This window comes from Vespula vulgaris, chromosome 5 (genome assembly GCF_905475345.1).
Source record: "Vespula vulgaris chromosome 5, iyVesVulg1.1, whole genome shotgun sequence".
NCBI lineage: Eukaryota > Metazoa > Arthropoda > Insecta > Hymenoptera > Vespidae > Vespula > Vespula vulgaris.
The window spans coordinates 6035113-6059160 of NC_066590.1; the positions used below are offsets into that span (position 1 = coordinate 6035113).

Sequence of the window (24048 nt, forward strand, 5' to 3'; positions counted from 1 at the left end):
AGAAGATAATGGTAAGGTATTTTAGAAAATTCGAAACGTCGAGACGTTTCATCGTCGATGACAAATTTTAATTCGGCGTAGATCCTCCGGATCGACTTAATTGATTCGTAACGAATTACGACGAAGAATTTTAGCGAATGCCAAAGGACAATTTAATCCATTGAATTTTTTCTAACATTCCTTGATCTATTTGCAGGATATATTTCGTTTCGTCGGTTGGCCAAGGTCGTCGATTCGCGTACAAAAGTCGATTCACGAAACGTACGAAAGTCAGTCTTAGCCAGTTAAACGATTAGAACTTTCAGAATTTAACAAATTCAATCGAAAAATGATATTCGTACGGAATGTTCTGTTGTTAATCTTCGTTCGGTATTGCGTTTGCTTTTATTATGAGCCAGGTGGTATAAGTGATTCATTATTATCCGGTTCTAGTTTAGAAAAGGGCAAATTGGAGCGCGTTAATTTTAATAAAGAACGATATGGTAATCAGGATAGATCTTTATACGATAAAGACTTGTCGACGAATCACCAACGAAAAGAGAACGCGGCTCGTTATGATGAGCAGGATAATGCACGAGAAGGATTCGACAAGGATCGACATTCTTCGGGTCATACTGAAATTTCGAACGAGTCCGACAATTCTTATCATAGACACGGTACTGGCTATTACAAAAAGGGCTATCATAATACTGGTTTCAGTAATAATTATCGTAAAGACGAGTCCGGTAATAAGACGAGTTTTTACGAGGATAGCGACGACGAGAAAGGACATAGGGCTTTTGACAAAAACGGTGGTTCCTATGGGAACAATTTGCAGGATAGTTTCAGGGATGGAGCACATGATGCTTCTTTTAGGGAAAGAAACAAAGCAGAACATGGGAATTATGATAATGGTCAGAGGTATGCTGCTTTTTTTTTGTTTTATTTTTTTTCTTTTTTCCCTTTTAAATTACTGAAATGTTAATATCGGAACAATTATTATAGAGGGATATACTTTTTCTTATAGATATGTTGATTCCCGCGCACGTTATGATCAGTTTCAAAATAATCAGCAATACGACGATGGACGGAAATATCTGCACGATGACGTAGGAAGACATTACGATAAAAATCGTGATCATTTTGGAGATTACGGTTATCACTATTATCCATACGTGTACGATGATGGATATGTGTCTTCACATTCTTATCAGAATTATCACGTTGATGCAAAGCCTAGGCACTACTCCGAGGATCCATATCTTATCGAATACTTAAGAAATCATCGGTAATTTTAATTCTTGGTTTTTATGCACGTTCGATGTTATTTCGACTTGTTCAAATATTTTCATTTTTCTTTCACTGCAGTTACATTCCAAATTATCGTAATCGAAGGACCTATTATCCAGATGATGTGTATTACGATAATGCCTATCGCAATCGTTATTACAATATTAATTACAAAAATAATAGATTTGGGAATAGATACTTGCCTTACGATGGTCGTTATTAAAATTAGAATATAGAATTCTAATTTTGTGATTGCAAATAGATTTAATGGTAGATGATTGCAAGTAGACTTAATAAAGAATAAGTTTATGAAAACCATGTATCCGTTTTTTAATCCATTAAAATAATTTTGCAAGAAATGATCCTTTACTGTACTACCATATAAATCAAAAAATCCAGTAAAGCTAATAAAACGGGATACGATAAAGCTTCTAAAAAGAAAATTATTTGTTTTTTTATTATACGCATTGAAATAAATCAATACTTCTTTCAACTATAATAAGTAAATAACTTACGTAAATGATCCACTTGCATATCTAATGCATTGTCGTAAATGATGATTTGATACATCGTTATATATACGTTGAGGGCATTTGAACAGGTTCGAAAAATCCAATTAAATTCCGGATCTACTTTAATTGGACTTGTAATTCCATCCATGAAGCATTAATTTATTTAAAGAACAAATTCTAAAATGGGAAAAGGTTGGATAAAAAGAGAATGCAAAAAAATTGAGAATTTATGGTTAGTTTTATTATACATAAAATTTGTTATACATACATTGAACTTTGATGCGTATAAGATTTTCTTCGATATAGGATGTCAACAATATGAGATTGATGTTACATATCTATATTTTAATTCCAGTAATTTAAAGTATCTAAATTTTTTACAATCAAGGTTATTTATGCATATAACGAATAGAGAAAGACACAAATGGTCAACAGTCAGGTTATTTATCTTGATATATGTAGTATATCATGTATGTAGTACTGAGTGTATAATAAATATAAGAAAAAATTAAAAGTGACATAGATTAAAAAAATAATATTAAAATAACATTAAAGAAATCGATATTCATAAAGTAATACATTATTTGTATGTTATTATACATTTCATGATAAACATATTGAATATCACGTGATCAACACGTAAGGTGAACGTAAGACAAACAACCAATCAGATCACAGTTAATAGAATACTCACCTCATTCGCGCGGTATCCAGCAACCATTACACTTGTGCTCTTCGATCAGTCCGTAATTTCTCAAATTTTCTTTTTTCAATCATTCAGTTTCTACGTTTCACATACGAATTTGGTGCAGAAACGTGTAAGTAATCTTATTTATTGAAATATTGTATTCTCTTGTACAAGAATTAAAGTAATTACGTCGGATTATCGTACTGACAAAAAAATACATAGTACTAATATTATTCGAAATAGTTCTAAAATTTGTACTACATTCTATATTACATTATGTTCATTTATCTTTAAATATTATATGTACATTGTAAAATTAATGAATTTTATAATACATAGTAGTTGTAATATAATTTATAAAGTCTATATCTGTTTTGATTGTAGGTTGTGCGGGGATCGCCGAGTGTCCTTGACATAACCAAACAATCGTTTCGAGACAAAGATTTTATCATTTCACTTTAAGACTTAGACGCATTAACATCTCCGATCTACACAATAATATTCGATCATTTAAATCATTACTTTTTATTTGAGAGAAATAAAGAGAGAGCGAAAGAGAGAGGAAGAGAGCGAAAAAGAGAGACGAAGAGCGAAAGAGAGAGAGACGAAGAAACAAAGAGACAAAGAGAGAAAGGGAGAGGGAGGGAGGGACATAGCTGTTATTAACATTATGATACATTAAATAGTTAAGTAATATCTAGTATTCTTATAATTTTTACAAATATATGTTACAAAATTATAAATTTAGTAATATATTGTTATAATATAGCTTTAAAATTATCTTGTTTTAGTTAATAGATATGTGTATATGTATATATGTATATAATGTTGTATTATGCTCTTTACAAGTTCGAGCGTGTGTAAACAAAACTAACTCGCATTTGGCCTTCAGCGGAGGTCAACACCGTCTCATTCAAGTTTAGTACACACACGAAAGTATATGTAAATAGTTGTCTAGGAATTCACGTTCAATTTTTTTTTGCGAAATGGCTATCATTCATAATTAAATAAAATATTCATTTAGATAAAGCAAAGCCGATCTTTTTAGCTCGTTAACTATTTACAATCGAATAGAATTATTTTTATACATTGGTCCGCATAACTCTATGTAACTTTTATAGGAAACATTTGTTCGAAATTCGTATTATAAATTTTTTTATAAATCCTGTATATTTTTATTAATTTATAATAGCAAGTTGCGATGCAATTATACATCATATGATGTAACGCGAGTACTATCAAGCTAATGGCTGTATTTTGGATTTTTCGTTAGATTCTAGAATTGCCTTTAATTGTCTTTAATTCTTCTATAAATTTTTAAAATATTAAATACTAAATTGTATATCAGTAATCATTCTAATGCCATAATTTAATTTTTAGCTATCTCAAGAGTCCCGAGAAAATATGATATCGATACTTCATCTGATGAAATCTAGATAATCAATATTACTTGCGTGCTTTAAATTAGGATCAAAAGGTATAATTAAAATATATTAAACGTTTTACTTTTATGTTTCAGACCGATCCTTTTACATTTGTGTTAATTCTTAAAGTTTCTACGTAAATAATGTGTACGAACATAATTTAAAAAAAAACAAAAGAAAGATACGTGACATTCTTAGTTCTACTTCGATACAATGTTAGCGCCACCATCTGCTTCTCACGTCGTTGATAATGTCGAGCACGAAGAAATTTTGCAATTACGGCGCGCGCGTCGCGTCAGTCGGTTTTCGTGACGTAATGCGCGATGTTCTCGAGCCAACATTGCGAGTTAGAAGCCTGGGGGGCTTGCGGTGACCTTGTAGTGTTTGTAAACAGACACACGTTGGTACACGTTGTCGTCGGACGAGACATTAAAAAAATAAACGACAAAGGTGATCGGTAGATTGTCGAGACGAATATCTCGTCGAGGAAAGTGCAATATCACGTTTGGGAAAAAGATCGAAAGTGAAGAGAAGAAAGAGAGTCGAGCGAGGAAGGGAGAGATATTCGTCCAAGGAACATGGAAGTGGAGCCGATGTGTATAGTCGAAAACGAAACGGTGAGTCGACGATAGATAAAGAACAATAATATATGACAGTATGTCACGGTGATGTAATCTGGTATAGGAAAAAGTAAGAGGACAAAAATGAATGTCCTTTGATAAGCGTCACGGAATATTACACCATGTTGTGCAAGGAGGGCGCGCGGGAAAGCGATAAAATGTTTCGGCGGGTTCGTGTCCTTGATCAGGACGAGGGGCGTTGTTTCGATCGTTCGTTTACGTCAGGATATCTAGGACCAGGCCTCTCAAAGGGGTTGTTAGATGAGGGGTAGGTGGAAGGAGAGGCGCCTGTTTATTCGCGCGATGTTTTCGTGGCGTTGGTATCGTTCTCTCGAGTCTTTCTCTGTGTGTCAGACGATGCTCACGTGTGTTACTTAGTTCTGCATTCTTCCCAGAAGATAGCGCCATTCTCGCATCATCTTCGTACTCTTACCAACAGTTGGCGTTCGTATACAACGTATTTATCTTTATCGATATATACGTCGTATCTTCGTATCCTGCGAACGTGTCTCGTATCTTTCAGTGAATAGTACGTCACATTTTCGTCAATAGGTGTCCCGTTTGGAGATTCTACGCAACGTATCATAGGAGTCGAATAGTACGTTCGAAGTTTAACTTCCAAGCTATTAGGTATGATTCGAAAACATGAAATTTTTACGACGAATTTATTTTAACGATAACGATATATATATATATACATATATAATTTTTTTTTTGCTTAAAAACTGTATACGTAGAACTTTGATTTTAACTTCGATATGTTCGACATTTATCGTTCATTATTCTTCTTGTTACGAGAATATCGGATCAGCGTTATTGTTTGGAAAGAATCCCTTTTAATATCTAGTCATAGAGATATTCACTCGTGCGATCAAATTCGATATTATCTTTCGTAGCAATAAATGCAAGGATGTGGAAACTAATTTTGCGTCGAGTTTAAACGTTGACGGTTAGAAAAGATTTACGTAGTCGCTTATGGCATTAATACGATGGTGTGTGTGTGAGTGAGTGTCGTGTGCTTTGATACGTCATTACGAAGTTTATTCTACTTCGTTGCACGAAGATAAGCGTTATTAATAGCGTTCAAAGTGTGTCGTGTTTCATCGTTTTTTTTTTTTCTTTTCGTCCTTTCTATATTTTTTTATTCTTTTCTTTTCTCTCTCACTTTTTTTTTTCGTTGGATGAAAACATCCATATTCATCGTTGCACCTTCGAGAGTCCGTTGTCGAAAACGTCGATGCGTCATTCGGTGGATCATCCGGTGAAAATTTCTCAGGGAGAAATACGAAGAGAAAATAAAATTCGAGATTGACGCGTCTCCTTGTCTCGTGTCGTCGTTCGTTAGGTTATGTTACGAAGGGAAAGCGATTCGCTCGATGGTCGGACGCGCGAATGTCGTGAGCTTCGATGAAAAATCCTGTAGGTGGTAGTACGATCGGATCGCCGGTCACGGGTGCCGGTACCGGCCTTAGACGTCCCTGAAAGGCAAGCTGCCTCTTAACCCGTGAACTGCGCAGTTGTCGGAGCTCGCGCGACGCGTAGCACCGGTAAGTTTTCTCTATTAATATATTTTTCTACTTGCATTATTATCGGCAAGCTTTACTCGGTTCGTCTCCTACGTAACGCCGGCACATGGCCGTCGATCTTTCGACTTTTCGTTTATTTGACACGATTTTTCTTCGTTTTGAATGATCACCTCTATTTGTGTTATATACATGTGCGCGCGTGGTGTATGTATATATGCATGCATATATATACGTGTGCGTGATGCGATGTGTGTATGTGTATGATATATATGCGTATATATCTGTATTTGGTATCCCTTTTTCGTTTCGATACTATTTCTTTTTTCGATAATTTTCTAATACTTATTTTTGGCTTTTCCATAACCTTTTTCTTTTCTCTTTTATTTATTTCCTTTGGAGAAAATACTATATCAATCGGTGGGACCACGTTATCCTTTTGTTCCGTTCCGTTTTTACAATTTCAGAACGCACTCGTTTCCGGTATGATGTCAATGCTCTACACGTATACTTCGCGTCGTGCCCCGCGAAACATTTACAATGCGCAATTCTGTTATGTCGTCGTATTCTATAGCCGGTGTTCTGATAATACAGAAAAAAGGGTGATTTCGTCCAATCACAGCAACTCGTTCGCTCGGAATCGAGTTTGTTCGACGAATTGCGTTTTAGAATACGGGTATCTTTTTTCTTTTTTTTTCCTTTTTTATTTTATTTCTCTCTCTCTCTTTTTCTCTATCTCTCTTTTACACACACATGTGTACAGACGCGCACAAAGGACGCGTATGCATCTTGTTCGAAACGCATCCGTGCGTTTCACCTCGACACGCTGTTTTATGGGTTTCGATACGCGCAGAAAAGAGGAAGCTGCTACGGGAATCGTCGTTAATGTTCCGCTTCTACACACTGTAAATCGATTTATTCGAAGGATAAAAAGAGGAGAAAAAAGGGAAAATCGTTATATGCACGTATACGCACGTACACGCATACATATATATATATACGATGAAAATACAGCTGGTGGAGATGAAAGGAATTTATCCAGTTGGATAGGGTTGGGTTAGGTACGATCTCTCCCGTATAACATTTACTTCCATGGTGGCCATCGAAGGAGAACGCAATATGTAACGGAACAATCGGAGGATTTCTTGTACTCGTTTCGTTTTATTCATCGTGTTAGTGTTTTCTTTTCTTTTTTTTTCCAACGATACGTCCGATGATATTTATCCAATGAATGTCGATCGAGTTCATGTTTTAATCCCCCTTCCTTTTTTCTTTCCTTGTTCTTTTTTATCTAGAAAAATGTCCTTACTTCTTTATCAGCGATTCTTTCTCACGTTTTTCTTTTCTTTTTTTTCCTTTTTTTTCTTTTTCTCATAACGCAATTCATTATGACGGTCGTACGATTTATTTTAAGATTATAAGCTTGCGATATCAATGTCGATATATGTCAGAATTACGTGCATATATAGATATGTAGGTATGTACTAAGCTAACTACGTCTAATCATAACCTTAAACGTAATTCTCCTTTGTACGCGATTACACGTTGAGAGTCCTTGGTACTCTCTCGGTGTATCGTTCCTGCAATGATTAATTAACTCCCTCGAAGGTTGTTACGTCGGTACACGATGCTTTAACGGGAAACATTTTTCTATAGAACGACCGATCGAAATATCTTCCATTTTTTTTCTTCTTTCGTTTTTTTCCTTTTATTACCCTTTCTTTTTCTCTTTTTCTTCTCTTTATCTTCTCCTTTTTCTTCCTTCTTTTCTTCTTCTTTCTATTTCCGTTTACTTTAGTCTTCCTTTCGCGACGATAACGAACGGCTTGCTTCAAGGTTGACTCTAGTCTCGATGTTCTTAAATAAATTATCGTTCGAAGGAAGGAATTTCTAGAACTTGACTCGCGAATGCAAAGAACAATCGATACTTTACGGTTTCCTCGATTCCAAAGAATAATGCTCGAGTTGCTGTGTAATGACTTTCGAGGGTTCATTTTATTTCTTTGTCCTATCTTCCTTGGTTCACATTTTTCATTGGCTTACATTCCTTTGAACTCGTGTATACTGGTTTCTGTAATCTTTCGTAATCTATCTTTCTTTTTATTTTCGCTAGACAATCGGTCATAATCTTTGTTCACAATTGTTAAAAACTTATTAAGCGATTCGTTCATAGGTAATTTTAGATTTTAATCGAATTTATTTTATCTTCAACTTTCTTTTGATCATCAAAAGAATTATTTCCTTATCTGATGCAAAAACTTCTTTCGAAATTATTAAAACTTTTCTGTAGTTGGCGAAGTAGCTTATCTTTATTCGTATTTACGATTTTTAAATCGCGATAATTAATTGAAATCACAATCTTTATTAATTAAATTTCAGATTCATTGGTGTAGAAGAAAAGGAAATCAAAAGATGAAATTAGAATACAATGGAGAATCCTTTGAACAGTATTTACAATTTTATTACTAAAGGAACTATTGTTATTTTATTAACGAAACGAATTCTATTCGATTGTTATTACAAATAATCATAAAAATAATCGTAAAATAGAAAGAAGAGAAGAACGTTTTATGGAGTTGCACGTCTATGCGATTCCTTTTGTAAAGTTCTTTTTCAAGTTCGGACGGTCGTATTTTAAGCGTTATCGTCGTCGTTATCGTTACCATTTCCTCTAGTGTAGCCCTCAGGTGCTGGTTTACCCATGAGTGGCCCCTTCTTTAACAGGAACGAAACGTAAGTTGACAAGCACCCTTGCTACCTACGTTGTCACCGACAACTCGTCATCTCCTTCGAGATCTGGGTCATCACGAGGGTTTTCGAAAAAAGTCTCTGTCATCTCGCTTAATAAGAGAAACATTTTTGAGAGATAAATAGAGAGAAACGATGAGTGAAAGAAAGAGATGGGAGAGACAAACAACCTAGTAAGATCGCAGATTTACGCTTTATCGATTTTATCGTTGTTGATTTTCGAAATTTCTTTTCAGTATTAGCCTCTTCGAGAAAAATTTCTCTCATGTTCCGTCGAAAGGGAAAAATTGTTGCGAGAAAAAGGAAAATGAGAAGGTCTCGTAGATTTACTCTTCATCCACTTGATCATTGTCGAATTTCGTCGGTCTTACTTCTCATTGTTAAGATTTTACAACACAAAAATTGTCATTGTCGTCAAGTTAACTAAGAATGTATTTTTTTTTCTTTTTATTTATTCATATATTGAATAATTGAAAAAGGAGAAAAAGATCGAAGATATACATTTTACCGTCGTATAGTTTATCGTCGATTCCGAAAATGTCGTATAATGATAAGAATTTTTCGGAAAACTTTTTGTCATTTCGCGTAAAGAAAAAAAAGGAGTATTAGCGAGATAACGAGGGAAACAGATCATTGGAGATTTACATATTATCGATTCCGTTTATATCGTCAGCATTCGAAACGTTAAGAGTAAAACGGGAAAAACGATTAGGGTTTTCCAATAAAAATTTTTCCATTCTAGCGCGGTAAACCGGTCGGTGTATAAATAATCCTCATATTCTCTCTTTCTCTCTTTCTCTCTCTCTTTATGTCTTTGTCTCTTTTTTTCTCTCTTTATATCCGTGGCTCGTCGCGTCTCGCGTTTCGTTTCCGCGAACGAGTCGGCGGCCAAGCCACGCGGTTTTCGTGCCGCGTACGATGATTTTGCTCGCTCGAGCCATTGTGTTCGCGAAGCCACCCTTTTTCATTGTTACGCGCCGCTGCCGAGAGAGTGACGAGACGGTGCTCGGAAAATTACGGTGCTACCCTTTTCCTATCTTTCTCTCTCTCCCTTTCTCTCTTTTTCTCTCCTTCTTTCCTTTTCTTTTTTCCTCTTCTCTTTCTCTCTTCCACAATTCTTCTGTTTCCTTCTCTTCTTTCGTTTCCTACGTCTTCGTTCCGCTTGCTTGCTCGTTCGCCTCATTCACCTTCCTCTTTCTTTCCGTTCGTATTCGCCAGGAACGAACAATAACGTGAAAAACCCGTAAGGAAGTTTTACCTCGCTTATACCTCCCCACGGTTATCTGCCGAAGCACGAGAAAAGTCGCACGAACGTGCTTCTACCGAGAGCCCTTGGATTTTTCCTTTCGTAAACTCTTTGAATCCCGTTAAGATTCATCGACGACGAGATAGACGCTTTTTGTCTTTCTTTTATTATTATTCTTTATTGTCTATTTATTTTATTTTTTTTAACTTAATTTTATTTTTATTTCTTTTTTTTTTAAATAAATATGTGAGCAAAACTTCGCCCTGTTCTTCTTTCTTCTTTTTCATTTTCTTTTTTCGTGTCATGGTTTTGTTCTTATTTAGATAAAGAAGTAACATTAACGTTTCACTCGTCCTTTGTCGACTTAGAATCGACAATAGATTCGTTTGAAAGAATGTTTTTTTTTTTTTTTAGAAAGAAGAAAGAAAAAGTAGAACCTAGTCGCGCAACTTTTTGAAAGAGACTCTTTTCCTTTCGTAGCTTTTTAAAACGTTGATGCGGATATCTTTCCTACAAAAAAAAAGGAAATCAAAATGAAAATTAACAGATCTCTCAAAGGACTTAACGAAGGCGTTCGAGTTTGAAGATATTTCAGTGAAAGAGAATTTTATATAAGGGAGTTTAAATTCGATCGCTGGTTTTCGTTTCGTGGTTACGTTTCCTACAAGCAAAAGCTCCTCAAGACGTAATCTCGTTAATATATTGTGTAGAAATTAATTGCAAAGATGAGTTTCTTTCCTTGAATTTCGAAAATGTCCCGCGGGCGATAGAGAGAAAAAGAGAAGGGAAAGGGAGGGGATGAGGGTGACAGCATGTAAGCTTCTCTGGAAACATTTCATAGCTACGTAATTAAAAGGTTTCAGCTTGAAAGATGATCGCCTAAAAGTCGTTTAGCGAAGTAGGGGATAGAAAGAGGAGAATTAGAATACATAGAACGCGTTTGTAGAGACGACGTCGTTTCATTTTCAGCGGTGGATGGTTCTTTTTCTTTTTCCATTTGTTCTTTTCTTATTTTAATTTTAATCTATGGAAATTGTATTCACGAGGAAAAGATTTTATAATAAATACGTCGTGTTGCCAAACATGATTAAAAAATAAATAAATAAAAGAAAAGAAAGGAAAAGAGGAAGGAAAAAATCAAGCTGCTTTCTCCGGATGCAGCTCCTTTGTAGGGATTTATTTGGCAATGCACGATGTATGCATAAAATAACGTACCATTGAAATATTCGGTGGTTTCAAAAGCGTGCTTTTGATAAAAATATACTTAAATAAAAGCTGCTTTTCTCTAGGAAAATCAGCCGAGTGATATATTTTTCGCAATTCCAGCTGTTTTCATCGTTATTTCGTCGTTGTCTCGTCTCTTCGCATAACTTTAATAAACTTTAAGAGCATTATCATCCGTTTTAATTGACGACGGCGTACCTTGGTTGTCGGTACTCCTATTTTCATGCTTTTATTAATGCGTTGGTTATCGAAGTTTTTATCAGTTCTCTCTTCCTCTCTCTCTCTCTTTTTTTTTTTTTTTAATGGAATTACATATTACAAAAGGTTAAGAAGAATCATCAGCTGTTATTTCGCGACAATGAGTATACGTATTATCATTTTTAAAAATTACAACGAACTTTAAAATCTCGAAGAAAATGACATCAAGAAATTGTTTCGCATCATAATAATCGCGATCATAATGTGCCCCTTTGAAGTAAACAATTATTTCGAAGATATTGATTCTCAAAAAAGTTACTTAGACACCTTGTATGTGAATCGTATTAGTATAGCTTTTGTACGTAACGCATAAATATTCAATACATGTGTGCATATGCATATGCGTATACATCAGAAATAACGGACATATGTTTGTCAGTAATTACGTAAGAATTCTAAGATAACAATAAAAACAAACTTAGCTTACCATTTTTTCTGTTACATCGATTTGCGTTATAGGATATCTAAAAAGGAAAAGTATATGACATTAGATCACTTTTTTAATTATTTTTTTATATATTTAAACAATCTCTTATTATATATACTTATCATTATATATACGTAACATCGTAATATTTTAATGTTCATGTTTAATGTTTCGGTTTATTTTACATTATAAGAAAAAGAAAAAAAAGTAATCGTGGAATGATTCGCATTAAGAAATAAGACATCGCGTAACGCAGTTACCCGGTGTGTCGTGTTAACGTTCTCAAAGTTAGTCGAGACGGTCGCGTGCTTCGTCACGATTCTGTTAAGGCATCACGTATTCTGTCGCATCGTAAAATACAAGCGTGTGAGAGCCGTGTAATACGTGTGTGAATGGCAAATGTGTGTACCTATATTACATGAACATATACAGAGTATCCAATTTAAATTTGACCACGTAAAATATCTTCGTTATTTTCGGTGATAAAGAAAAAATATTTGAAAATAAAAAAAAAACAATATAAGATAACGAAGAAGTGTGCGATATGATTTTATGAAATCATTCATAAAATGAATTCAAGTGAAATACTTTTAATGGAGTATCGTTTAATGATAACATTGTAATAATTTAATTCTCAAATAATTTAGATATTCTATTAATAGGAATATAGCGAAGTTTTGATTTAGAAATAAGTAGAGATCGATGACCTCGATATCTCGTGAAAGATTATCTGACATCATTATATTCATTTTTTTGATATCCTCGTCATTACGTTCCGTAAGATTTTTCTCCATTATGGAAAATATATATTCAAGGTTGTCAAGTTAAACGGAACACTCTGTATATGATATTACACACCTATGCAGTTACGTGTTTAGATTTTGTCGCATAGTCGTAGCACATAGTGTTCTATAATAGACACTACGATGCACTATATATCCGCTTTATGTGCGTGCAACGTTACATTTGTTTATAAAGTGTTGCACGTACGCATGCACGTTTGCGGAACTGCGAGTTAATGTCGGCAGATTAAATTGAGCTTCGCGAGGGCCCTTTCTAAGCGTCGCGTCGTGAAGAGAAGAGAAGAGAACGGTGTACGCGTATGCGCGTAAACGAACTCTCTTGAACGTGAGAAGCAACCATAAGATCGAAATCGTTCGAAGCTATTCGAGAAATTACGTAGCAAGTTTCCCATCACGGCATTGGTTGCTTCAATTTCTGTAAAACGCATTGATAAGAACGAATCATAATGTCAGTTAAGTTCTTTCTCTTTTTTTTTTCTTTTTTCTTTTTATTTTGTCGGAATATCGTCATTCGTTTTATGCTCACATGAAGTAAATCTCACATGAAACAAGATATACGTGCGATCAATCGTCGATAAAAAAAAGATGACAAAAATAAAATACAGTGTGTGTGTGTGTGTATTAAATCGATCGATCGAATCGAATGTTCAGTGTTCTACACCAATTATAAGATAATTTGTCTGCTTAATAATTCGATAGTCTTCTAAATGCTTTTATAGAGTAACTCGCACGTAAAATGTTCACGCAGGAACGATCAGCTCGTAATGAGCAAGTTTATTAATCGACTTGCGTATTCGTTATCTGCACGTTTGGATGGTTAACGAGAGGGATACTCATTCGTTTGGAAAAAAATGAAAAGAAAAAAATAAAGAAAAAGCAAGACAAATATGATTCTTTTATTCTCTTTTTCTGTTTCTTTCTCATTTTATTTTTCTTCTTCGTTTTGCGTCAAACTTGTAACCACTGCGGGAAGGATTGTGAAACTGTCAGAAACAGAGTAAGAGAGAGTCATCTTGGGCATCTGAGTGTATAAGAGAGAGATAGATAGATAGATCTGAGAGAGAGAGAGGAAGGGAAAAAGAGAAAAAGTCGAAGAGTATGTGTCGTGACAGACTCTTAGAGACGGAAACGTCAATGCCAGCGAACGTTTGACAGATCCACGTATTCCGTAGACGGAACTGTCTCGATCATCGGAACATCCCAATATCGTTCACCACGACTTCGTGAAAAACATGGATGCAATCCTCTCTCTCTCTCTCTTTCTCTTTCTTTTTCTTGTTTTTTTCCTTTCTGGGTTGAGAGAATCTTCTTTTTGTCGCAATAAACACCCGTTCGTTGATATTTTTTCTCGTATTGCTGCATAGTCCTGGGTATTATTTCGCAAAAGAAATAAATTTTATATTCTCTCTACTGTTATATGCATATATGTATTTTATAATATATGCGTGTATATATATTTATTACATACGTATATTACATTTATAATGAAGCACGTAACTTGATTAATTGAAAATTACTTGGATATATTCCTGTCGATAGATTCAGTGCAGTTTATTTTTCTTCTGCTTATATTTAGGTATACAGCATTGATTGTACTTTAATTAGGCGAATTTCTTTTTCTTCTATTTTTCTTTTTATAATATTTTTTATAATTTATAATATAATATAATATGATCATATAAATTCCATTATTATTAATGTATGAATATTCGTAAAGATGAAGGATATATAGAAGCGAAGATAAAAAAAAGTGGATATAAGCCTGTTGGTTAGAGAAGGGCGAGTATTAGGTAGCAAGGGTCGGGGATGGTTGCTCGTATGCGAGATTTAACAGCAAAGAAGGCGGAAGTGGTCGAGAGTGAGGAAGAAAGGAAGCTTCGAGGAGATTTAATATCAGATAAGATTGAGATGAGAAAGAGAGGGAGAGAGAGAGAGAAGGAGAAAGAGAAGGTCGGAAGTAAACAGAGGGTTTAAAAGAGAGAGGAATTTGTATTTTGTCACCCCTGAACGTATGCATAGCTAAAGCCGCCATGATGGTAGGTACGTATATCCAGTAACGCAACGACGACGACGAAGATGACGATGCCTTAGGGACGGCTAAATTTTAACAGGCCGCGTCGTTGCGTTCGTTCTCGTTGTGGTGTCCTTTGTGTTGTCGTTCTTCTTGGGATACCTAAGAGCAGATACGCACTTCCTTTCAAGTTACGTAACTTTACATTTTCTAGTTCCTATTTTTCTTCTTCTACCACTTGTTTTTCCTCTTTTTGTTCTTCTTGTTCGACTTCAATTTTTTTGTTTTTCATTTTTCTCGATTTCTTCTCAACCATAAAATCGCCTTAAATTCAACGTTAGGTTTCGTCTTATCGAAAGTAAACTCTGCATGTGTCATCGAAGGGCTAGTAGAGAATATCTACATAGTAGAAAAGCGAAGAGTTTATCTTTTGGATTTATTTTTCGCTTATCTTTCCTTACAGGAGGGATCTCGCGGTGATCGGAAAGAGGGGGGCAAGAGGGGACGCAAGCCCGGAAGGAAGGCGTCCGACAAGGTGGACATGAAAGCCAAGCTCGGTAAGATGAGTATAATACTTTCGTAGTAGATATATTTACATATAACTAACGACACATTTTCTTTGACAAATTTTCATACCTAAGCAGATAGATACCCATACATTGTCTTAAATATTTTAACTTCTTTCTTACGATCCAAATGCATTATTCGCCATGTTTTGATCTGTTAAGAGTCGTAACTTTGAACGAGAATTAATGTAAATGATCTTAGGATCGTGAATGAAAAAGGAAAGAAAAGAAAAAAGAAAAACAGAAAAAAAATGAAATGCTGAGAACGTCGTAGTTCGTAGTAGGAGTTTCAGCGATTCTTAAGACGCTCAAGGGAAACCGATTGCTGGTACGGGAAGGAATAGTTTTGTAGCCAGGAGACAGCTAGGAATATTTATCTCGTTTGGTAATGAATATTTATACCGGATCAGGGTCCACTGTTGCAGCAGGCTGAGGTAAAGTAGTAATGTCGTCATCCCTCGATGGCAGCAACACCGAGTGGTACTCTTTAGATTGGTGGTGGTATTGGTAAGCATGCTGCAGTTGCTGCTGCTGCTGCTGCTGCTGGTGTTACTCGTCTCTGAGTAAAAGGATGTATTTTGCAATTTCACCATTTTGCCAGGACGGTTAGGTCAGGATAAAGGCGTCTACGAAGAAGTAGAACGAAGGAAAAGACCAACGTTGTTCTGGTATTAGCGTCGTCGTTGTAGTGTGTCGTTCTTTGGTATTAGTATGTCTATGTGTGAGAGAGAGAAAGAGCAAGAAAGAGAGAGAAGGGAGTATCCCGTGGACCGTGGCACCGAGTAATTTCCCAAGATTATTTCTGCTACGCGTGCTTCTCTTATTTCCGGAGGAAACTTTATAATCACGCTCCACTCTCTTCTTTCGTTCTCTCTTCGTCCTCGTTTTCCTTTCCTCTATTAGCATTGCTCCTTTTTTCCGCGTTATCGCACTCTCTTTTTGCGGCTTCCTTCTCTCTCTTTCTTTCTCGCTTTTCCTATTATAGCCTTCTTGGTGGTTGATCTCTCGACAACGAACGTCCACGTATAGTAAAAGAAATTGCGTGTTTTTAATGTTTTTCTTATCGTAGATTTCATGTTTCCGTCACTTTTATAGAGCTCGTATTCGTTTTCTACTCTTTTTATTATATTTCTTATGTTAGTCTATTCTTATTTCTCTCTCTCTCTCTCTCTCTCTCTCTCTCGTTCCATCTTCCTTCCTCTTTAAGTTTCCTCATGAAGTTGGGCGGGAAAAGGACGCAAGAATTGGTTGCGAACTTTAAGCTCGGTTTACGACTTCTGTATTCGTGCCACGTAATCGTTTGCTTCGTTGTCTTCTTTTAGAAAATGTATAAAAAGTATTTAGATACGTATTCGAAAGGCTTTTTTCGCCTTTTTATACGACTTTACGAAAGACATTCGCAAGATTTCCGATATTTTCCTATAAGCTGGTGAAACTGTAATATTTTTTTGTCTTGTTTCAGAAACGTAGATAAGCACTGTATACCTTGAAAGTTGAGAAAGAGTGGAAAACTAATAACTACTTGTTGAAAAACTAAGGCATAGTTTACGTTATAAGAGTAATTACTTGATCGAAGATTTACTTAAAAATACACTGTACGTGTACCTGTTAATTTTTCATTCACTAGAAATAATAGAGATAAAATAGAGTTAGTAGTAGCGTGAAAAGAAAAACTCGAATATTCTTTCTTTTTTCTTTGTTTTAATTCGTTTAAATAATACAAATGTTCTTATATAAATCTTTTTAGAAGGAGAAAGAGAAAGAAAGTGTAGTACGGCGAATCAAACGTTTACAGTGTTATAAAAAGTTAGGCTGCGACGTTAATATCTGTTCGTTCTCGATCATAAAGCATTTTATTGTTATGGCACTGAGGTGAAAAAGGAATTTGCAATTTCCACTGAACGGCCGTAGCCGTACGTTCGTATCGTTGAATCTCTCTATTATCTTGAAAGAGAGCGAATGAGTTCTCGACTGGTGCCAAATGACATCGATGTCGTTATTTAGAAGATTTACAAAATTACAAAATTTTTTCTTTCCTTTTTTCTTTCTTTCTTTCTTTCTTTTTTCTTTCTTCCTCCTTATCTTCTTTCATTCTTTCTTTTTGTATACGTATATAACGCGAACCGTAATTTCAAACGGTATCGTACTTTCATTTTCGATAAAAAATTTTAGCAGATCGTGTGTTACCGGGAGAAAAGGGGAGCTAGGTCGAGTGCCAAGTAAACATCGTATTTAATGCACGATTATGCAACTCCGTGAACTATCCGATATTTTCTGCCGTTTTAAGGTTCCAAATGTTTCATCCATTTGTATTTTCTTTTAGTTTCTTTTTTAGTTACGACCGAAACACAAAAGTAATATATTTTCTAATATATTTACTCATGGTTGTTTTATATTTTCGCGTTAAAAAATTTGTACTCGATGCATTTCTAAATTTTTTCAATCGATTAGAAATAACGTTCTTTAAACTATTATTTCATCGAACATTTATTCTTTCGTTTATTCGTTAACGATAAAGTTTCAATCAATGACGATTCGTAAGAATATATTTATTTGTAATTTATATACGTACAATATCGTGTTTTATCCTTCCTTATCCTGTTCTAACTTTTGTTTGTTACTTTTTTTGTTTGTTTGCAGAGCGAAGTCGACAGAGTGCGAGGGAGTGCCGTGCTCGAAAAAAGTTGAGATATCAGTACCTGGAAGAGCTTGTGGCTGACAGAGAAAAGGCTGTGTTAGCTCTAAGAAAGGAGCTAGAGATGGTGCGTTTTTTCCTTTTTTTTTTTTCTTTTTACTTCCTCCTGTTTTTTTCTTACAATTCTTCCTTCCATCCTTAATGTTGTTTCTCACACAGGATGATTAAGATAATTCTTTGTCGTTCCGAGCATCGTACGAGTATCTCTTTCTCTCTCTTTCTCCTTACTTTTCTCTTAAAAAAAAAGGGGAAAAAATGTTAATTTATATTCATTATCGTTCAACTTGGTAGATGGGTTAAAATTTATTAAATCTCCCGAGAGAAGGATGCTTTTTAATTACACGGAAATTCGATCTATCTTTCGACCATATTTCTCTTATTTTCTTTTGTCAAAGAAGCCTCGAGATGAAGTAAAAGTCTAGCGTAAAGTCTTTGTATCGCGTCATAAATCTTTTCCTCCCTTGGTGAGATTTTTCGGGGGGGGATAAAAAAATAAATAAAAGAAAAAAAAAGAAAACAAAAACAAAAAAAGAAAAAGGGGGAAGGAAAAAGGACAGAAAAAAGTGAGGAGGGAAAAGAAAAAGAAGAAAAAAATTACACCCGAAACTTTCTCCGAGATTAGTTTTCGTTTATAGAATACGTTAGAGAGGAAGGCGAATTCTCCACGGAAATGCCATAACCTCATAACTTTCTTTCCCATCATCTTTCCCTTACCACCATCGCCACCATCGCTTCGTCCATCTTTTTCGAGTAAGAAAGTAAGTCGTAGGAGAAGTGCAAACTTTTTATACAATACCAGACCCCGTTCTCTGCCTGTTATGCTGCTCGGAAGTTATCGCTGCAAAATATTGCTTCTGCTCGCGATGTGATGCCGGAAGCATGAACGTTTTCGATGCTTTGACGATACATTCCAATTTCGTACATAAGTATTTCTATATACATATACGAAGTATATGCATACAGGTAGAGCATACATACAAGTGCACAGCTTGGAATGGTTTCGTTTGGAATATCATAAATATGATTTTCTCTCTCTCTCTCTCTCTCTCTCTCTCTCTCTCTCTCTCTCTCTCTCTCTCTTTCCCTGGTGAAATAACGTCAACGTTAATTCGATGTGTTTTAACAAGATAACGGTATTTCATTTTACGCTCAGACCCAACCAACTCGGGATCCCTTTGGAATTGAACCGACGCTAGAACGAGCCGTGTAACTGCGAATCGCTTTCCACTTTCTTGCGTGCCTGTTTAATTTTGACCACCGGTTATATTATATTTATTACAGTGTAAGTAGGGTTGATGTTAGAAATACGTGCTATAAATGAAATATATATGTATATATATATATATATATATATATATATATATATATATATATATAGAGAGAGAGAGAGAGAGAGAGAGAGAGAGACGGAGAGAGAAAGAGAGATAAACAGATGAGGAAAATACATAGAAAGAGAAAGGGAAGTAGATAGAGAACTACTATGAAGCTCGAGGAAACACCCAAGTCCAACGATAGTCCATTTCGAAGTCCAATCCAATCCCGATGAAGATCCTTTAGGTAAAATAGACACAAAGAGCCAGTGATGCACGTAACGAAGCAAACCTTCTAATCGTTTTGCCGTTGTTTACCTTTCAGTATCGTCAATGGGGACACGAATTGGATCGCGGACGTATTCCCGAAGGGCTACATACGGTTTTGGAGGAATTGGGAAGCCTGAAACGGGAGAAGAGCAACAGCTAAAGCAGGAAATAAGAAATTTGGAGGAATGTTCAGCGAACGTGTCGCGTTCCATCCACTTTTTTTCGCTCCACCGATTGTAGCAGCCGAGTTTCTTTCTTTTTTATACTTATTATTTTTCATTCGACGGATCTTCGAGGCCAAAGATGCAGCGTGATTTTAACTACCGTGCATTTGCATCTAAGTCTGTGTGCGTGTCTATCATCGGATTTTAAATTCGATTATTTGACGTTTAGACGATCACGCCCTCTTTTACATATTTTATTCACTCGATCTTTTTCTCTTTTTCTTTTTCGTTTTTAACGCGAACGATTCTTCTTCTTCTTTTTCCCTCTCCCTCGCTCTCTCTTTCCATCGAATCGTTCGAGAAGTACGACTCCAATTCTTTTCTATCTTCTTCTATTTTATTTCTTCTTTTGCTCGGTTACTCCGTTCGTAATCCCGCGAGAAAAAAACTTGTTCTTTTCTGCTCCCGTCCCCCTGATCGTTTCTTTTTTCTCGTTTTGTCGTATGAAGAAAGAGATGTCATGTTGGTTGCAGTACCAGCAAGCCCTCGTTGTTTCGTCGCTCGTGTTTCGTGCCGTGCACTCGAAATTTGTTGCGTTGTTTCTCATTCGTTAAAGTTTTCTATCGTTTTCTTTTCTCTTTTGATCTTTTGAAATTCTTTATAAATCATTGTTGAAGCGTAACGACGACAACGACCAAGATACAACGTTGTACGGTCGGTCACGTCGTCGATGGCCTGACGAAAAGATAAGGATAGCATAAAAAGAGATAAAGTATCTCTTTGATGATCGTTACATCGTAAATTATTAAATGGTTCTCTTTTTGTATATGTGTGTAGTCTGTTGAACGTCGCGGAAAAGAGAATGGACGTTGTCGTTGTGTAACATAGAAATTCTATCTATAGAAATTTTAATTCAGTATTTTGTCTTTTCGGGAAAAAGATACGACGCGTTATGGATAGATAAACTCGTTGAACCGTGTTGAAGATTATTTTCTTCCTTTTTTTCCTCTTTTTTCTATTTTTTAATTATTTACAAATATCTTATAGATATTGAATATTTCTAGTTCGTTTTTGAGAAAAGATTAGGCCGCGCCTTTGTACATGTATACAAAGTACCTGTCACAGTCTGTAAAACGGTATTTTTATAAAGTGAACACATATTATTTTGTACAAAATAAATATTATTGACAGAGAAGTTCGTTCGTATATTCGAAAGAGATTTAAAGTATAAATAAAGTGGATATTTTTCAAGAAAACTCGTTGTTATGAATCCAACTCTTTTTTCAATTCTTTTTTTCTTAATTTCCAGGATTAAAACACATTAAAAATATCATATCTCTCCTGAAAATGTTAATTTTCGTTGAGAGAAAAACGTGATTTTTATGTCACGTATCCATTTTAAAAGAGCATTTGCATATTGTCAAGTTATGTATGGCAAATCGTAGATTGGTCGCGTTTTACGCGATTTCAAATGCATTTCGTATAGGTGTCGTAACGATATAGCTACAGAGTACATTTATACCGCGTTTATTTTTTATTTCTTTTTACGAAAACCAGAGTAAAGTCAAAGAACGAAGTAAATCATTTCGTTCTGGTTAGATGTTGCTAAATTCAGTACGATCTTTTTTGTTTTTTTTTGTTTTTCTCAAAAAAGAAAAAAATGTTATACGAATGGAAAGGAAATGTTACATTATAGTACATATAACGATTAAACGATTCACGTTTGTTGAAGCTTATAAAATTTTTATATGGATCGACGATGATAATGAAATACATCAAATAAGTATGTCAGTGTATAAAAGAAACTCATTTAGAATTTATTCGTAGACTTATCGCGAATAAATATTACGGACTTTAGTTCTGTCTCATAAGTCCGAGGAGAAGAAGCTTCTGCTTCTAGTCTGTGAGGGTAGAAAGGGAAAAGATGGGGTAGGGGAAGAGTGAAGGGTATCAAGCTTGGACAGCTCGTAAGAGGCGTTACACCCTGTGCGGAAAGCATTAGCAACACTTGCCGAGAATCGTAAAAGACGGTCGCTTGTTCGCCATTCTCTCTAGGTTTTATCTATTTCTATATGTATACATGTCTATATATATGCACGCATCACATACGAGATAACGATACGCAATTCTGCGCACCATAAACCGCGAGCATTCAATTTCGTTCCTGCGGAAAAGTGCATTCCCGCCAGACGCGTTGCGGCCAGAGTTCATAAAGCGCTGTGCGAGAGTCCATTTAGAAAAAAAAAAAAAATAAAAAAATAAAAAAATAAAAAAGAGAAAAGAAGAGCTTGAGGTTGAGGGACTACAAGGGTGGGAGAAGGGGTTTGGTGGTGGCAGAGCAGAGAACCAAGCGAGAAAGACGAATTTTATACCCGGCCAAACGGAACGAGTTAATTCACGAAGATGGAGGAGAAAATAAGGGATCTTGTTACGCCTCTTTTCAAATATTTAAAACCGTGTTTGTTCGTCAGAAGCAATTCAATTTGCTTCTTCCCCTCCCACCGAAACCCCTCGTCGCCACCTCTTCAACATTTTTTTTAACGAAAACTCTAGTCAAATTATCGCGGAGGATTAAAATTTTTCCCGTACTGGCGAGATAAAACTTTTCCCCAATGAAATATCGGCGTGGGTATTTTCGAGGGATCATTTCATTTTTCTACTGTTATAGTTTGTTATTTAATTTTGTTTTGCTTGTTTTTTCTTTATCATTTTTTTTTCTCTTTTAATTTTGTTTTTAAGAGGAACATCTTTCCAGCGTTGTTTACCCTTCGGAGCTTGTAAAATTGTTTTAAGTCGACGAAAAGAAAAAGAAAGAAAAAAAGAAAAGATAAAAAGAAATAAAGAAAGTAGAGAATGGAAACCGAGTAAGAAGGAGAGGAAGTTGATTTTACAAACGAGGAGGAAGGAAAGGGTAGGAATAGCCGTGAAGGCGAACGTGAGTCGAAGCCACAATAACTTACGCCTTTCTTTTACGCTGACCCCTTTCGTTGTATACTTTCTCTATTCATATATATATATACAGACATATATATATATATATATGTATATATAAATAAGTATATATATTTTTGTAGGAAGGGAAGTAGAATGGCATTCACGAGAATGCTTGTACCTACTGAGAAATAAACAAATCGTTGTTCGCGGAGCGTAAAAATATTCATTCTTTTTTCTTTCCTTTTTTTTTTTAAATATTTTTTGATCAAAATTTACTAGGAAGGCAGAAAAAAGATTTTACGGTTGGAACATCAAGGAGAAGAGAAGTTTTCACTGGGATGCATGAAAAATGTAAGTGAACCAAGCGAGCATCGATATAAGGTCGGCGCATACTTTTTCCTAGCGTGTACATCGCGTACATGCCACGTCCGGAAAGGTTTTTGAGAAGTTCATTAATCTTTTACTAGGCGTGGTGTATATTACTATCGCGACAACAACTTCCACCTCGTTCCTTCGCGATATCCGTTACGTTTAAATAATTCAACGTGTGTGTGGATATCTCTGTGTGGAGGTATATATGTTCATATATTACCGTGCCAAAGCGAAAACGACGTACGGGTTATGGTAAATTTTTAATAACTTTTCGATAGGCTTAAAACGGGAAAAAGGCCGGAAAATTTCTCGTAGGAACACGGATGAGTTAGCAAGATCTAAAGTGATTTATACGTCCGCTCTGAGATTCAATGGTGCGACGGGTGGATGTTGTAATATTCACCTGGACGATTTCAGCTAAATGCTCGGTAGCTTTCTTGCGAGTCAGTTCAACATCGTGAATGTGCTGCTTTTTGTATGTGTGTTAGTACGAGCGTGTTTATGGGGTAGAAGGATGGTTCATCCTCGGCCTTCGCACGGTCCTGGGAATGCTGGTAGCTCTAGTAATCAGGGTTTACGATTGACCGAACCGTAAAGCCTTATCCCTCTACACCCTTCAACCCATACCAGAGTATGATAGCTCCAGAGACATTGACACCGGATCGTTGATCCTAGGAAGGCGTGCGTCAGTCACATACCCCCTTCTCTCGTTCACGCTTACGCTCTGCAGCAAATTTCGCACAAATGCACCACCGTTAATTAGCCGGTATCACCAGGGCGTTCGTCACTTCTAAAGCCTCTGCCTCTCTCTCTTCCTACCTTCCTCTCCTCTCTCTCTCTCTCTCTCTCTTTCTACCTGTCCATGTAGTACATATATGTACAACGTACATTTTGAGATCCTAAGCTTCGTTGCACGCATCAACGCCTTTGCCGCTTGTCGGATTCGAGATTCATAATAATGACATGCTCGATGATGCTCAATCA

General features: G+C 35.8%; 2 protein-coding genes and 1 long non-coding RNA gene across 6 annotated transcripts; 2 read left to right on the top strand and 1 right to left on the bottom strand.

Annotated features, from left to right (window-relative positions):
* Positions 1–37: 37 nt before the first annotated feature.
* On the top strand, positions 38–1492 carry LOC127063855 (homeobox protein 2-like). The gene is made up of 3 exons (XM_050994124.1): positions 38–900; positions 1007–1267; positions 1348–1492. The coding sequence occupies exons 1-3, from the start codon at positions 329–331 to the stop codon at positions 1490–1492; spliced, it is 978 nt and encodes a 325-aa protein (XP_050850081.1). The 5' UTR covers positions 38–328.
* Positions 1493–1552: 60 nt separating this feature from the next.
* Positions 1553–2614, bottom strand: LOC127063858 (uncharacterized). The gene is made up of 3 exons (XR_007781504.1): positions 2050–2614; positions 1785–1958; positions 1553–1700 (listed from the first exon to the last, which is right to left on the bottom strand). It is a non-coding gene; the product is annotated as an uncharacterized LOC127063858 (long non-coding RNA).
* Positions 2615–4020: 1406 nt separating this feature from the next.
* Positions 4021–21014, top strand: LOC127063857 (REPTOR-binding partner). 4 transcript variants are annotated; one of them, XR_007781502.1, is made up of 6 exons: positions 4170–4510; positions 15217–15310; positions 17960–18081; positions 19168–19296; positions 19409–19571; positions 19650–21014. XR_007781502.1 is itself a non-coding variant. In XM_050994126.1 (4 exons), the coding sequence occupies exons 1-4, from the start codon at positions 4472–4474 to the stop codon at positions 19752–19754; spliced, it is 360 nt and encodes a 119-aa protein (XP_050850083.1). In that variant the 5' UTR covers positions 4226–4471; the 3' UTR covers positions 19755–21014. The 4 variants fall into 4 exon arrangements, 2 of the variants coding, with proteins under 2 accessions (XP_050850084.1, XP_050850083.1); XR_007781503.1 differs by having other exon boundaries at positions 19413–19571; XM_050994126.1 differs by lacking the exons at positions 19168–19296; positions 19409–19571 and having other exon boundaries at positions 4226–4510.
* Positions 21015–24048: the final 3034 nt, after the last annotated feature.